Raw genomic sequence first — 15,203 nt, 5'->3', positions numbered from 1 at the left:
TCCACTGGGGCAGTCCTCCCTATGCCCCCGTAATAGCACGCTCCATTGATGTGTCCTCTTACATCTGTAATGAAACCCAACAGCAATTCTAATGAGCACAGCATGCCATGTGTAGTTGCGGACCTACTACAGTAAGCTGCTATACCCATCAACAATATAGTAGGAGACACCCGGACACATCCGTACAACCTCTTCATATTGTATTATTAGAGTTGGCCTGTCATAATACTGACACAATTCCTATTGCTTTGTAACTTACCTCTGCCACCAGTCCTGCATTCCAAGAGTATCCTTCACACTGGGTTTAGCCCACCTTACCAGTCCCTAGTGTGTACTGTTTTCCTGAGTTCACTGAGAGGTTTGCTCAGCATACAAGTTGCAGTCTGTTCTTCTCGCTGCTGAATCTTCTGATTAGCCTCCTGTGTGAGTAATCTGCAAAATCCTAAATTCAACAGTGTTACCCCTGACCAACCGGTCTCTCTGCTCTTCGCTCCCAGCTGGCAGTCTGTCCATGCTGTCTTTGCACTGCACTCTCAGCATTCAGTGAATAACCCAAAGTGTGTCTTTACAAAGTGCTCCGATTCCTCCTGGCATTCTGATTCTGTCTTGGTTTTACTCATGTGACTTCCCAGAGCCAATCCGGACACTGTTTCAAGACCAGCTGACCAGAGCTTCCATTCAGGTTCAGCTCTATGCTATAAAGGGGATTTCCTTCCTGAGCCATCTCACCAGTTACAATGTTGAAGTTTTTACCCAGTGCTGTGCTCCCTGATACTGGATATCCTTTTGGCCTGCTCCGACTATACCAGTATTATTCTCAGCCTTCTTCAATTCTGGTAACCTGTTCCAGTGTTCTCCAGCTTCCAGATCCATTCCGGTAATTAGGGACTGTGACCAGACGCCTGCCCTAGGCTCTGGCTACACCCTTCGGGTCCGGAGCTGGTGGTTTCTGATCTCACGGACCAGGCCAATAGGGAATTCCCTGTAACCATCAGTAACCACCTGTTACTGACTCCACCCACTACGCAGTGGGCGGGTATATCGCTGCCACAACCAGACTCCTACAACATGATGGGAGGGATGTATTTATATACATCGCCGCCCTTCGTCTGACAGCCGCCGCGATGCTGCCGCATATGTACTAACATATGCGGCTAGCATCGGGTTGCGTTGACGGAGACCCCCGCGATACCTGTGATGTGGTCTGCGGGGGTCTCCGTCACATCCCAGCGGCTGCCAGTGTCCCCCCGCATCTCCCCCCCCCCCCTACAGCCGGATGTCCTCCCGGCTGTGACACCTGCTGGGGGAGGAGGAGATCAAAGGAGGATGGAAGGGGGGGGGGGGGGCGCACAGACGGCGGCGATAGAAGCCCAAAGGCTTCTATAGTGGCTACCCTGCCAGGCGAAGACGGGGCGGACGGGTATTGGTACATAGGAAAATGCGGTAAAACCCCTGTTTAGTACATCCCGCTCTATGTCTGGAACCACGGTAGCTGGCAAGGGCGGATCCAGGAGAAAATGACAGGGGGGGCACCAAGATAGAGGGAGTGTGTGTGTTAGTTGTGCCAGTGTGCACGCTCAGAGAGCGGAGAGAGAGGAGGAGAGCAGAGAAAGGGTGGGAATGGGATTAAAAATAGGCCCTGGCCCTTAAAGTACACAGGCCCACCTTGGCGTCAATAGTGAATAATGTAATTGCGCGCGCGTGCCGGAGAAGGGGGTGTGGCCACTCAAAAGGGGGCGTGGTTTTGAGTGAGTTGTAGCACACCATATGCCACTTCTACAAATTATGCAACAAAATAGTAGACCCCATTATACTTGAACCTTTCACATAATGCCACATGGATTGAGCCAAAGTTTACATAATGGTACACAAATTGAGCCAAAATTTACAACATGCTCCGTAAAAAGGGACATTGCACGCCGATGGCGCGCCAAACATTTGCACCATAATTCTCATTACACATTAAGCCACACACCGTAATGTCCATTACGTATTATGCCAAACACTGTATTGCCTATTACAAATTATGCTACATAAGTTCTGCTTACCTACATGCTCACACCACTATCCCCATCACACCAGCCCCACACTGTCCCCCATCACACCAGCCCCACACTGTCCCACATTACACCAGCCTCACACTTTCCCCCATCACACCAGCCCCACACTGTCCTCCTTCACGCCAGCCCCACACTGTCCTCCTTCACGCCAGCCCCACACTGTCCCCATCACACCACTATCCCCATCACACCAGCTCCACACTGTCCCCCATCAGAGCAGCCTCACACTGCCCCCTTCACACCAGCCCCACACTGTCCTCCTTCACACCAGCCCCACACTGTCCCCATCACACCACTATCCCCATGACACCAGCTCCACCCTGTCCCCCATGACACCAGTCCCACACTGTCCTCCTTCACACCAGCCCACACTGTCCCCATCACACCAGCTCCACACTGTCCCCCATGACACCAGCCCCACACTGTCCTCCTTCACACCAGTCCCACACTGTCCCCATCACACCAGCCCCACACTGTCCTCCTTCACACCAGTCCCACACTGTCCTCCTTCACGCCAGCCCCACCCTGTCCTCCTTCATGCCAGCCCCACACTGTCCTCCTTCACACCAGCCACACACTGTCCACATCACACCACTATCCCCATCACACCAGCTCCACACTGTCCCCCATCAGACCAGCCTCACACTGCCCCTTCACACCAGCCCCACACTGTCCTCCTTCACACCAGCCCAACACTGTCCTCCTTCACACCAGCCCCACACTGTCCCCATCACACCACTATCCCCATCACACCATCTCCACCCTGTCCCCCATGACACCAGTCCCACACTGTTTTCCTTCACACCAGCCCACACTGTCCCTATCACACCAGCTCCACCCTGTCCCCCATGACACCAGTCCCACACTGTCTTCCTTCACACCAGCCCACACTGTCCCCATCACACCAGCTCCACACTGTCCCCCATGACACCAGCCCCACACTGTCCTCCTTCACACCAGCCCCACACTGTCCCCATCACACCAGCCCCACACTGTCCTCCTTCATACCAGTCCCACACTGTCCTCCTTCACACCAGCCCCACACTGCCCTCCTTCACACCAGCCCCAAACTGTCCTCCTTCACACCAGCCCCACACTGTCCTCATCACACCAGCCCCACACTGTCCCAATCACAACCACTATCCCCATCACACCACTATCACCATGACACCAGCTCCACACTGTCCCCCATGACACCAGCCCCACACTGTCCCCCATGTCACCAGCCCACATTGGCCCCCATGACACCAGCCCACACTGTCCCCCATCACACCAGCCCCACACTGTCCTCCTTCACACCAGACCCACACTGTCCCCATCACACCAGCCCCACACTGTCCTCCTTCACACCAGTCCCACACTGTCCTCCTTCACGCCAGCCCCACACTGTCCTCCTTCACGCCAGCCCCACACTGTCCTCCTTCACACCAGCCCCACACTGTCCCCATCACACCACTATCCCCATCACACCAGCTCCACACTGTCCCCCATCAGACCAGCCTCACACTGCCCCCTTCACACCAGCCCCACACTGTCCTCCTTCACACCAGCCCCACACTGTCCTCCTTCACACCAGCCCCACACTGTCCCCATCACACCACTATCCCCATCACACCAGCTCCACCCTGTCCCCCATGACACCAGTCCCACACTGTCTTCCTTCACACCAGCCCCACACTGTCCCCACCACACCAGCCCCACACTGTCCCCCATGACACCAGTCCCACACTGTCTTCCTTCACACCAGCCCACACTGTCCCCATCACACCAGCTCCACACTGTCCCCCATGACACCAGCCCCACACTGTCCTCCTTCACACCAGCCCCACACTGTCCCCATCACACCAGCCCCACACTGTCCTCCTTCATACCAGTCCCACACTGTCCTCCTTCACACCAGCCCCACACTGCCCTCCTTCACACCAGCCCCAAACTGTCCTCCTTCACACCAGCCCCACACTGTCCTCATCACACCAGCCCCACACTGTCCCAATCACAACCACTATCCCCATCACACCACTATCACCATGACACCAGCTCCACACTGTCCCCCATGACACCAGCCCCACACTGTCCCCCATGTCACCAGCCCACATTGGCCCCCATGACACCAGCCCACACTGTCCCCCATCACACCAGCCCCACACTGTCCTCCTTCACACCAGACCCACACTGTCCCCATCACACCAGCCCCACACTGTCCTCCTTCACACCAGTCCCACACTGTCCTCCTTCACGCCAGCCCCACACTGTCCTCCTTCACGCCAGCCCCACACTGTCCTCCTTCACACCAGCCCCACACTGTCCCCATCACACCACTATCCCCATCACACCAGCTCCACACTGTCCCCCATCAGACCAGCCTCACACTGCCCCCTTCACACCAGCCCCACACTGTCCTCCTTCACACCAGCCCCACACTGTCCTCCTTCACACCAGCCCCACACTGTCCCCATCACACCACTATCCCCATCACACCAGCTCCACCCTGTCCCCCATGACACCAGTCCCACACTGTCTTCCTTCACACCAGCCCCACACTGTCCTTACCACACCAGCCCCACACTGTCCTCCTTCACACCAGTCCCACACTGTCCTCCTTCACACCAGCCCCACACTGTCCTCCTTCACACCAGCCCCACACTGCCCTCCTTTACACCAGCCCCAAACTGTCCTCCTTCACACCAGCCCCACACTGTCCCCATCAAACCAGCCCCACACTGTCCCAATCACAACCACTATCCCCATCACACCTCTATCACCATGACACCCGCCCCACATTGTCCCCCATGACACCAGCCCCACACTATCCCCCATGACACCAGCCCACATTGGCCCCCATGACACCAGCCCACATTGGCCCCCATCACACCAGTCCACATTGGCCCCCATCACACCAGCCCACATTGGCCCCCATCACACCAGCCCCCATCACCAGTGGTGTAGCTAGGTGCCACGGTGCCCGGAGCTAGGGCATGTTTTGCCCCCCCCCCCCCCCCCCCCCGATTTGTATAAGGCGGGCAGTATATAAGTATATACAGTGTGTTTATATATATATATATATATATATATATATATACACACATATATATATATACACACACACACATATACATACACACATATATATATATATATATATATATATACATATATATAGGGGGGCACAGGGTAGGGTAGGGAAACCAGGGCTAGGGGGGCATAGGGAAGGGAAGACAGGGCTAGGGGAGCACAGGGAAGGGAGGAAAGGGCTAGGGGGGCACAGGGCAGGGAAGGCAGGGCTAGGGGGCAGGGAAGGCAGGGCTAGGGGGGCACAGAGAAGGGAAGGCAGGGCTATGGGGCACAGGGCAGGGAAGGCAGGGTTAGGGGGGCACAGAGAAGAGAAGGCAGGGCTAGGGGGCAGGGAAGGCAGGGCTAGGGGGGCACAGAGAAGGGAAGGCAGGGCTAGGGGGCACATGGTATGGAAGGCTTGGCTAGGGGGCACAGGGCAGGGCTAGGAGGGCACAGGGAAGGCTGCGCTAGGGCGGCACAGGGCAGGGAAGGCAGGGCTAGGGGGCACAGGGTATGGAAGGCATGGCTAGGGGGGCACAGGGCAGGGAAGGCAGGGCTAGGGGGCACAGGGTATGGAAGGCAGGGCTAGGGGGACACAGGGCAGGGAAGGCAGGGCTTGGGGGCACAGGGTATGGAAGGCAGGGCTAGGGGGGCACAGGGCAGGAAACGCTGGAGTAAAGGGAGGCTGTAAGAGGGTATGGCATTGAAGTGCTAGTTCTTCAACAGACACTTCAGCCAGTTTACCTATGTCTCTTGTTGCCATGGGGGTTCCTCCTGCAGCAGAGATCATGAAGGAGCCTGCAGGCACACGCGTAAACAGCTCCTCCTTATTCCCAGTAGTGCTTTGCAGGAGGCTGGTCTCACACTCACACACAGCAGCACTGCGGTGCGGTTATGGAGAGGCAGCTGAGCTCTCTCCTCCCTCTGCAATCTGCTGCTGTCTCTCCCCAGCGGTGACAGTCTCACACACTCTGTTGGGGCAGGGAATAATCGCTAGTAACACACAGCTCCCTGATGCTGCTGTGTGCAGTGTGAGAAGGAAGTTCATCTCACACTGCACACAACAGCACCAGGGAGCTGTGTGTTACTAGCGAGCTCCGTGCCTCCTCCTCCCCCCCGGGACAAGACAGCCGGGACAGTGGTATCGTCAGTACACCCCCCCCCCCCCTCGCCGGGTCTGCCTCACGGTGGCTACGCCACTGCGTAGGAGGAGCATTTCAGAACAGCGGGGGGTGGCGCTGTAGCAGGAGGCTCTGACACCGGGCAAAGCGGGGAGCAGGGGAGCCGGCGGCAGAGAGCACAGCTCCGGCGCCAGGTGATATGTCGGCGCCTGGAGCTAGTGCTCCACCCTAGCTACGCCCCTGCCCATCACACCAGCCCACATTGGCCCCCATCAGACCAGCCCACATTGGCCCCCATCACACCAGCGGCCAGCCCACACTGTCCCCCATCACACCAGGCCACACTGTCCCCCATCAAACCAGGCCACACTGACCCCCAGGCCCTTTACACCAGGCCACACACAGCCTGGCAATCCTGAATCATCCGCAGCAGCCAGCAGATGACACACAGGGGGAAATTTACCAAAATGGATTCGTAAAAAATAGGTGTATTTGTAGGCAGAAATACACCTATTTTTTACACATTTGTATTTTCGGGATTTACAATCCCGTAAATACAACAATTCGTATTCCTTATGATGGGACATTCGTATTTGTATTTACAAATATGAATGTCTACACCATCGATAGAATACGACAGGAATCACCATTCAAAAGAATGGTGGTTCCTGATGTACTAAGCAGCCGTATTGATAATACGGCTGCTAATTGGTGTAAAACAGGCACCAAAATACGACAGGAAAATACACCTTGATGTTCCTGTCGTATTTGCTTTAAGCCTGCACAGATCAGTCAGATCCGTGCAGGCTTTAGTGTAAAAAAAATAGAAAAATTCAATAATTTTTTTTTTAAAAACAGCGTGGGGTCCCCCCCACAGCTGTAACCAGCACCAGGCTGAAAGAGCCGGGGCCGGTAATTAAAAATCAGGGAACCCAACAACCAGCCCCAGGCTCCAGGTCCGGGGCTGGTTCCCAAAATACGGGGGACAAAATGAGTAGGGGTCCCCCGTATTTTAAGAACCAGCCCCAGGCCAAACCAGCCAGCAGGGTAATGTCACAGCCGGGGGACACTTATGATATAAGGTCCCGCAGCCAAAACATTAACCCCCTGACCGGTCAGCCTGGCCAGGGGCCCTGGGGGAGTGGGGACCCCCCCAATGAAGGCCCCCCCCCCCCCTCCAGGACTTACCTGACCAGGCTGAAGCCTGGTGCTGTCCCCGGTGACCCTGGGCTGTGGTCACCGGGCTGATTAAAGTGTAAAAAAAAGAATAAACAATAAACAAGAATAATATTGTCTAATACTGGGGAACTATGAGTCCCAGCAAGCCTCCCCCGCAAGCTGGGACTTGGAGAACCACAAGTCCCAGCCTGCGGGGCATTAAAGGGCCCGCTGGCACTTGTAGTTCCACAGTATTAAACTGTGGAAGCTGTGGAAGGAAACCATACTCACCTGTCCCAAGGCAACATAGTCCAGGGGGTCTTTGCAAAAAACTAACCGACAAGCCGAACCAGACGAACAGCTGAGCCGCACGGTACTCTGTGTACATCGTGCGGCTCCGCCTCCCGAATGCCGCTATTGGCCGCCTTGCGGCCTAGCGGCCAATCAGGAGCACTGCAGTGAGCAGATATTTAACGCCCGGCCAGACAGGAGTGGACTCACTTACTTTAGTTAGATGCTGGCCTCAAGGACTGGTCTGGGACAGGGACCAGGTAAGCTGCTGCCTGCCTCCTCCTCGCACTGTAGGTGGCCCGGCCCAGGCGCGATGTGTGATCGCGCACAAAAGAGAGGGAGGGGGAGGTTGGCGATGGCGCCAGGAGGCCCCGGGTGAGCGTGACGGAGCAGGACGCGTGAGACAGAGTACGGAAGTACAGTAGAGCGGAAGTACAGTAGAACGGCCGCGGCGTGGGTATGATTTGATTCAGCACTGCTGGAGCCTGCAGTCTACCTACGGCGACCCAGCAGCGGGCAGTGGGTGCTCATGAATTTCCGTGGGTGCTCAAGCCCTTGAGCACCCACAGAATCGGCGCCTATGGCCTGACTCCTTAATCCAGCCCTGGGGACTACTATTCTGGTATCAGTCCAGCCACAGACAACTTCTACTCCAGTCCAGTTCTAGTTGTATTCCATTCCAGTCTGGCTCTAGGTAAAAATCACCACTTGGTGTAAGCCATCTGGCCCTGTAGATTTATTTATCCTAATTTTGTATAGTTGCCTGCACCTCTTTCTAAGTTAAACAAGTATTAAGTAACGGGTCGTTAATCTATTGTTTAATAGATTGTTAATTGTTAATCTATTGTTATATATTAATCCCTCCAATACTTGTTGATGTTTGGTGTTCTTAACCTAAAGGTCCATGCACACAAGGCGACTATGCCCAGCGTGTATGGACAGCGATGATGTTAATCATCGCTGGGGGGAAAGCCGCTCAGTGCAAACACACTTAGCGTCTTTCCCCCTGCCCGGCGCCCACGGAGGGGGTGAGGACGGCGTTGCATAGTGCAGAGCTATGCAAAGCCATCCAGAAAGCTGCTCATCTGCTGGTATAACCAGCAGATGAACAGCTTTCCCTGCGATGTTGATTTGAGCGACTTTCAGCTCAAAGTCGCCAATTGTGTATGGGCCTTTAGATATAATATATCTGTTGTTAGTCTGTACTTCGGTATTCCGCCCCGTCCCCATCCTGCACACAACTCCCTAAGGTGGGGGTAGACATCATTGGTATCTCCATAAATACCCCAGGTAGTGCCAGACCTCTCCAACAGTTCACAGCGAGGGAGCAGAAGGGCTCTGAGCAGCTCAGCATGGACCTTCCAGTGAGTCATATAACCCCTTCATAAATTATTATGTATCCTGCAGACCTACAGGAGCAGATGTATTAAGCCATGAGAAGTGATCAAGTGTCCCGGTGATAATAAAGCACCCATATAGCCCCTAACTGCCAAGTTAGAGGCTGGGTTTGAAATATGACAGTTGGGAGCTGATTGGCTGGTCCATTATCACCTTCCACTTTATCACTTCAGCAGGCTTAATACATCTGCCTTGTATCTGGTAGCAAATGATAATAGATGCACTGGGTGATATTTAATAGGTTGCGTCTTCCGTTTTTTGGCGATTTTGTGGCGTGAAAATGGCGAAATCGTCTGTTTTTTAGAAATCCCCAATTTAGTAGGTATCGATTTCCAGCTTAAATCGCATGTTTTGGTGTCTAATTCGCACATGTTGGAAATGCGAATTCATATTGCATTTTTTATCGCATCCAGATGTTTTCGCATTGAAAAGTATTTAATTTGCAAATTTAATGGGTGGCGATTTTGGAAATCGCCATCAAAATGCGAATTGTTATCGGGGAAAAAACAGACAAGGTAGAGGCGTGCGATTTCAGATTAAAAAAGTGGCAAAAGACTCATAAATGGTTAAAACCATCCCAGGTGGTTCACATTGCAATCATGAACTCCCCTACATATACCCCCACAAGATTATGGACACCTGTGAGGGTGTTTGTGATGGAGTTTCTGCAGAGTGGAGTGGAGCTGCTAGTGTGTGAGCTGGGACGTTTGGAGGAGCTACGCAGGAGGAGGGATTATGCTGCCCACCAGATCCAGGTACCCAGACCACTTTGTGCTTCTCGTAGGTACCGTGCTAGAGTGTACCTGGACTCCCTCTCAGATCAACAGGTTGTGGAGATGTTTAGGCTGAACCGCAATAACCTATTGAACTTATATGAGCAGGTGAAAGATGATTTAGACCCTTTTGGGGGTGCCAACTATGCAGTGTCTGGGCTGCAGAAATTAATGTGTGCCCTCTACTTCTTGGCCACAGGTTCATCCCAGTCTGTGAGCTCATGGTCGTTGGGAGTGTCATAAGCCACTTTCTCTAAACATTTTTCTCAGGTGTTAAATGCTTTAAAGAAGCTGTGGCGCACATATATCACATTCCCACGTTGTGAGTCCGAGTGGCAGGACCTGAAGCTGGCATTCTATCAGCTCTCAGCATTCCCAAATGTGCTGGGAGCCATAGACTGCACCCACATTGGGATACGGGCTCCGCACGTGAGGGAGCATGTATATGTTAATCGCTGAGGCCGCCACTCCCTCATTGTTCAGGTGGTATGCGATGCCAACCTTAAAATTCTCATTGTGGTTGCAGGCTACCCCGGGAACTGCCATGATGCCTACATCCTGTGTCACTCAGCTCTCTGGGACCACTTCCAGGACCACACCATGGCCCTTATTCAGATCTGATTGCAGTACAAATTTGTTTGGAAAATGGACGAAACCATGTGCACTGCAGGGGGGGCAGATGTAACATGTCAGCAGGTACACTGCTTTATCACCCTACCAAAGTAGTACTGATCGTCCAGGCTTGCTGCATGTTACATAACATTGCTCTGGGTCAACCAAATGATGTTGATGTTGGCAATGCAGCAGTCGTGCAGGAAGCTGAAGCTACACAACATGTGGTAGTTAGGAGTACGCGGAGGGGGAATGTGGATCGTTCAGAGATGATATGGCAGCATTTTACAGATAATTTAGCTTGCAAACATTGATATTAATGAATAACCCATATCACCCTGACATGGTGTACCTTACAAAACAACTCACTGTTTTTTAAAACATTACACAGGGCCATTTGGGGACTAATGCACACCCCCTGGAAGGTCTGCCATACCTGCTTGGTCCTTTCCTTGATACAAGCTGGTACCTAGGACCTTTCAATGTAAGTAATCCTAACATGGGTGATGTGTATAAAGCATTGCTAAAGGTACACAATGCAGGTGCAAGGGGTGGAGTCACCATGGAGCCCTGTGATGAGGGGATTGTCATGTGTTGTTTAAATTACATGGTACTTATACGCTGCAATGGTAAATGGTGGACCCTTTGAAACGTGTGTAATAGGCCTAAATGAAATCACATTATTCTCTGTGTAAGGCAAACTCAACCTTTGAAGGTACTATTGCATGATGCAAACACAAATCAAAGTATGGCTTCATTATTAAAGAGAATGACACCAAGGTTGCAGGTAGCAAAAATATTGGTACTTGTGAGTTATCTGGGCTACCGATTTTTTTATTGTATGCCTTAAGTTAAGGCATACAATCAGATGCGATGCGATGCGATATCGCATCGCATGCGATCATCGGATGCGATGACCCGATTTTTCCATAGGAATCAATGTTAAAATGGACTGAGTCCATTTTAACATGGAATTCAATGGGAAAAAGGGGTCCTTTTCATACCCCTACTATCCAAGTGGGCATGGAGTTGGATATAAACCTGTGGCGAGCGTAGCGAGCCACCGAGCCCGAAGCGTGGCGAGCGAAGCGAGCCCCGCGAGGGGACGGTATTCTGTGTCCCCTCGCGGGGCTCGCTACGCTCGCCACGCTTCGGGCTCGGTGGCTCGCTACGCTCGCCACAGGTTTATATCCAACTCCATGCCCACTTGGATAGTAGGGGTATGAAAAGGACCCCTTTTTCCCATTGAATTCCATGTTAAAATGGACTCAGTCCATTTTAACATTGATTCCTATGGAAAAATCGGGTCATCGCATCGCATCGCATCGCATCCGATGCGATGTGCCCGATCCGACCCGATTTAGAAATCGGCAGCCCGGATAACTCACAAGTACCAAAATATTTTACTTGCTGAAAACAGATTTGTTTATGCAAATAGAACAAAATAGTGCAATATGACATTACCATTAGGAAACCGGATGCATGTCAATTAACAGAACAATCCACAATTTGTAGCCTTATACATTTTTGGCCTGAGATGGGAAATGCCACCCTTTACCCTTTACATTAGACCCAGACCCACCCCTAGTACGTACACTACACCGGGGGGGGGGGGGGGGGGGAGTAGTGGGTGACCCACTCATGGGTGTGGAGGACAAGCTGCTACTTTCAGTAGATGTGGTTGTTTGTTGACCTAACAAATTGCTTGCACTTAGGCTTAACTGACTTTGTAGGGACGTCAACGCAGTTGTTTGCCCATTAATAGCTTGGGTCTGTGCCAGCATGTTCTCATTAAGTTTGCCAAAATTTGTGCTTTGGCCTCTAATGGCCTGCCCAATCTCGCCTAAGCGTGTGTCTATTGTGGATGCAATACGAATTTGCGTACCTTCACTTGCACACAGGCTTTGATAAACTTTTCGAATTTGCTGACCAATGCTGACCAATGCTTTGCACATACCCCTTCATCTGCTCAATTTGGAGGCTCTGAGACTCCATAAAAAATATTTGCTTCTCTTTAAGTGTGTGAATGGATCTGGCCAATTCTTCGGCATTGGCTGGACTATTGGTGGCTTGCAGGAGTGGGGCCTGCTGGCCATGTGACTGAGTATACGGCGGAACATTGATTGGCTCTGTTCTTTGTTGTGCAGGTTCCAATGTGGTGACTGGTTCCAGTATTATTTCACTCCTATCATCCATCATCTGTATGGGATCTGTTGGCTCTGGCATCGGTTGTGATGTCCCTACAAAAAAGATGACAAAGGTAAGTATGTTATGCTGCATTTTGGTTGGTGCGTCAGGGAAACTGTGTTATAATGGTGTGGTCTGCAAGATGCATAGTGCATCTATGTGGTGGATTAGTACTTGCACCATAAAGCGACAATGGTTGTTGTTTTGATAAAATGCTTAGTTTTGTATTTTTTAAATGAAAAAAAGACACTTTCCAATGTACTGTCATTTTAAATAAATCATTTCAAACACTTTAATCAGCCATTGCAATGTCAAGTGCTGCCCAAACACATGACAATCATAACTGTAAAGTGCATGTGTTAGGTAGAACACATGATTCACAAAATATTATTAGTAATCAGGATGTGCAAAGTAGTTTAGACACCCATCCATGGCTGTGTAGTGGAACAGTACAGGGTGTAGGTTGCAGCCATGTGTGATATTATCAAATCCTTTACATAACAATATGACATCTCACCAAGTTCACGATGAGATGGATGAACCGCAGCAGCAGCCTGGGAGTTTGGACCTGGATCTATGAAATCAAAATGGCAGATTTAGCAATATGGACATTCCCACTTTATCAAAGTCATCTGTGGATGACGAAACGCGTCAGGCGCACACCTTCTATTGGACCCTGTGGATTACAAAACTACTTTTGGTACTTGTTTCCTAGCACGGCCACAATCGTAACTAATCGTGTCCCTTAATTAAGGGACACGATTAGCCCGATGGACCCGATTTCCTTTGAAATCAGGTCCATTTTGCCGGCTAGGAAACAAAAATCGGGGGCATCGCGTCGGTCGGGACCATTAACATTGGTCCCGACGCGACCGACGCGATGCCCCCGATATTTGCATTGACTTCAATGTTAAAAAAAATTTTAACATTGAAATCTTGTCGGGAACTGTAAAATATCGGGGGCATCGCGTCGGTCGGGACCATTAACATTGGTCCCGACGCGATGCGACGCGATGCACCCGATTTTTACATAGGATTCAATGTTAAAAAAATTTTTAACATTGAAATGGTGTAAAAATGTTAAAAAATGTGAAATGGGTCAATATGACCCATTTCACATTAAAAATGTCCCCGTCGTCGCCCCACGATAGACGGCAACCCGAAGCGTGGCGAGCGCAGCGAGCCCGCGAGGGGCGGCGGTACGCGTCCTCCGACCTTTTCATGCCCTACTATCCACTAGGGCGTGGAGTGAGAATAGAATAGTGTGGCGAGCGCAGCGAGCCACCGAGCCCGAAGCGTGGCGAGCGCAGCGAGCCCCGCGAGGGGACGCGGATACCTTCACAGGTAAACGCGTCCCTTCGCGGGCTTCACAGGTGTCCGTGGCGACGCCGACAACTGTGAAGCCCGCGAAGGGACGCGATTACCTGTGAAGGTATCCGCGTCCCCTCGCGGGGCTCGCTGCGCTCGCCACGCTTCGGGCTCGGTGGCTCGCTGCGCTCGCCACACTATTCTATTCTCACTCCACGCCGTAGTGGATAGTAGGGCATGAAAAGGTCGGAGGACGCGTACCGCCGCCCCTCGCGGGCTCGCTGCGCTCGCCACGCTTCGGGTTGCCGTCTATCGTGGGGCGCTGTGTACACGCTTCAATTTGGGGGGGGTTTGGAATTTTTTTCATTCAATCCAATGTAAAATTGGGTCCCAGGGACCCAATTTACATTGGATTTAATGAAAAAATCGGGTCAAAAATCGGTCGCATCGGTCGATCGCATCGCATGCGACCAAATCGCATGCGATGCGATCGACCGATTTTTTTCAGCACGACCACCCCGATCTTAATCGGTGTGGCCGTGCTAGGAAACAAGTACCCTACTTTTTTCATCTTGCTCTCTTATCTAAGGAGGACACTGGACTCTATAAACAAGGGACACCACCACCTGATAATTTCTGTGAGGCCCTCCATTCCGTGAGACGTGTACCATCTTTCCTCACGAGGAGAGAACATTACATCCGGGTTCAAAATCAGGTTTATGGACACCCGCCAATTCCAGCATATTTAATCCTTATACGAGAGCATCACCAGGAACAAGTGAGATATATTCACATTTCACTTTCCATCCAGGTCCATATAGGGGTGAATACTGTCATATTGTAATTAATAATTGTGTTTTTATTTGTGTTTTATCTGTATTCATTCATTTATGATCTAATATATTAAAATAATTTTTTGTTGAATGTAATACCCAATTGGTCGATCACATACTTAATAGTTAGCGCTCCACCACCCACTTTTCTTCTCTTTTTTATACCAAACTATATAGGTGCCTTACCACCCCCAGGTGTGAGCAGCTTGGAAAAGCCACACTCATCTCCCCAAGCGCCCCATATAAGCACTGCCATTTAGGTGGCTGGGTTTATAACCTTTTTCTTCCTACTTTGCGTAGATTAGTTAATTTTTAGCTGATGGCCACTAATCTAATCCCTCTTGAGTTAGTGTAGTTTAATATAGGTTGCGGAAGGGTGCAGTTTATTGGGATCCAAGTACAGTATGCCTA

At 51.5% G+C, this 15,203-nt stretch overlaps 2 protein-coding genes across 3 annotated transcripts in view; one reads left to right on the top strand and one right to left on the bottom strand.

The window, feature by feature from the left end:
• LOC146041881 (surfactant protein C-like) overlaps positions 1-5,923 on the bottom strand; it is a 51,565-nt gene extending 45,642 nt beyond the window's left edge. The window contains exon 1 of one of the 2 annotated variants that reach the window (XM_083161741.1): positions 5,856-5,923. The gene's annotated coding sequence lies outside the window, so the exon portion shown is untranslated. Of the gene's footprint in view, positions 1-259; positions 481-5,855 lie in introns of those variants that run through there. The other variant, XM_083161742.1, reaches the window with a different exon arrangement.
• LOC146041574 (uncharacterized) overlaps positions 1-15,203 on the top strand; it is a 45,161-nt gene that overhangs the window by 1,626 nt on the left and 28,332 nt on the right. Inside the window, exon 2 of the mRNA XM_083161525.1 lies at positions 12,612-12,724. Within this exon, the coding sequence (XP_083017651.1) occupies positions 12,612-12,724 (113 nt within the window). The remainder of the gene's footprint in view (positions 1-12,611; positions 12,725-15,203) is intronic.

This window comes from Crinia signifera, chromosome 19 (genome assembly GCF_055691185.1).
Source record: "Crinia signifera chromosome 19, ASM5569118v1, whole genome shotgun sequence".
Taxonomy (NCBI): Eukaryota; Metazoa; Chordata; class Amphibia; order Anura; family Myobatrachidae; genus Crinia; species Crinia signifera.
This window is presented reverse-complemented; position numbering and strand designations above follow the sequence as displayed.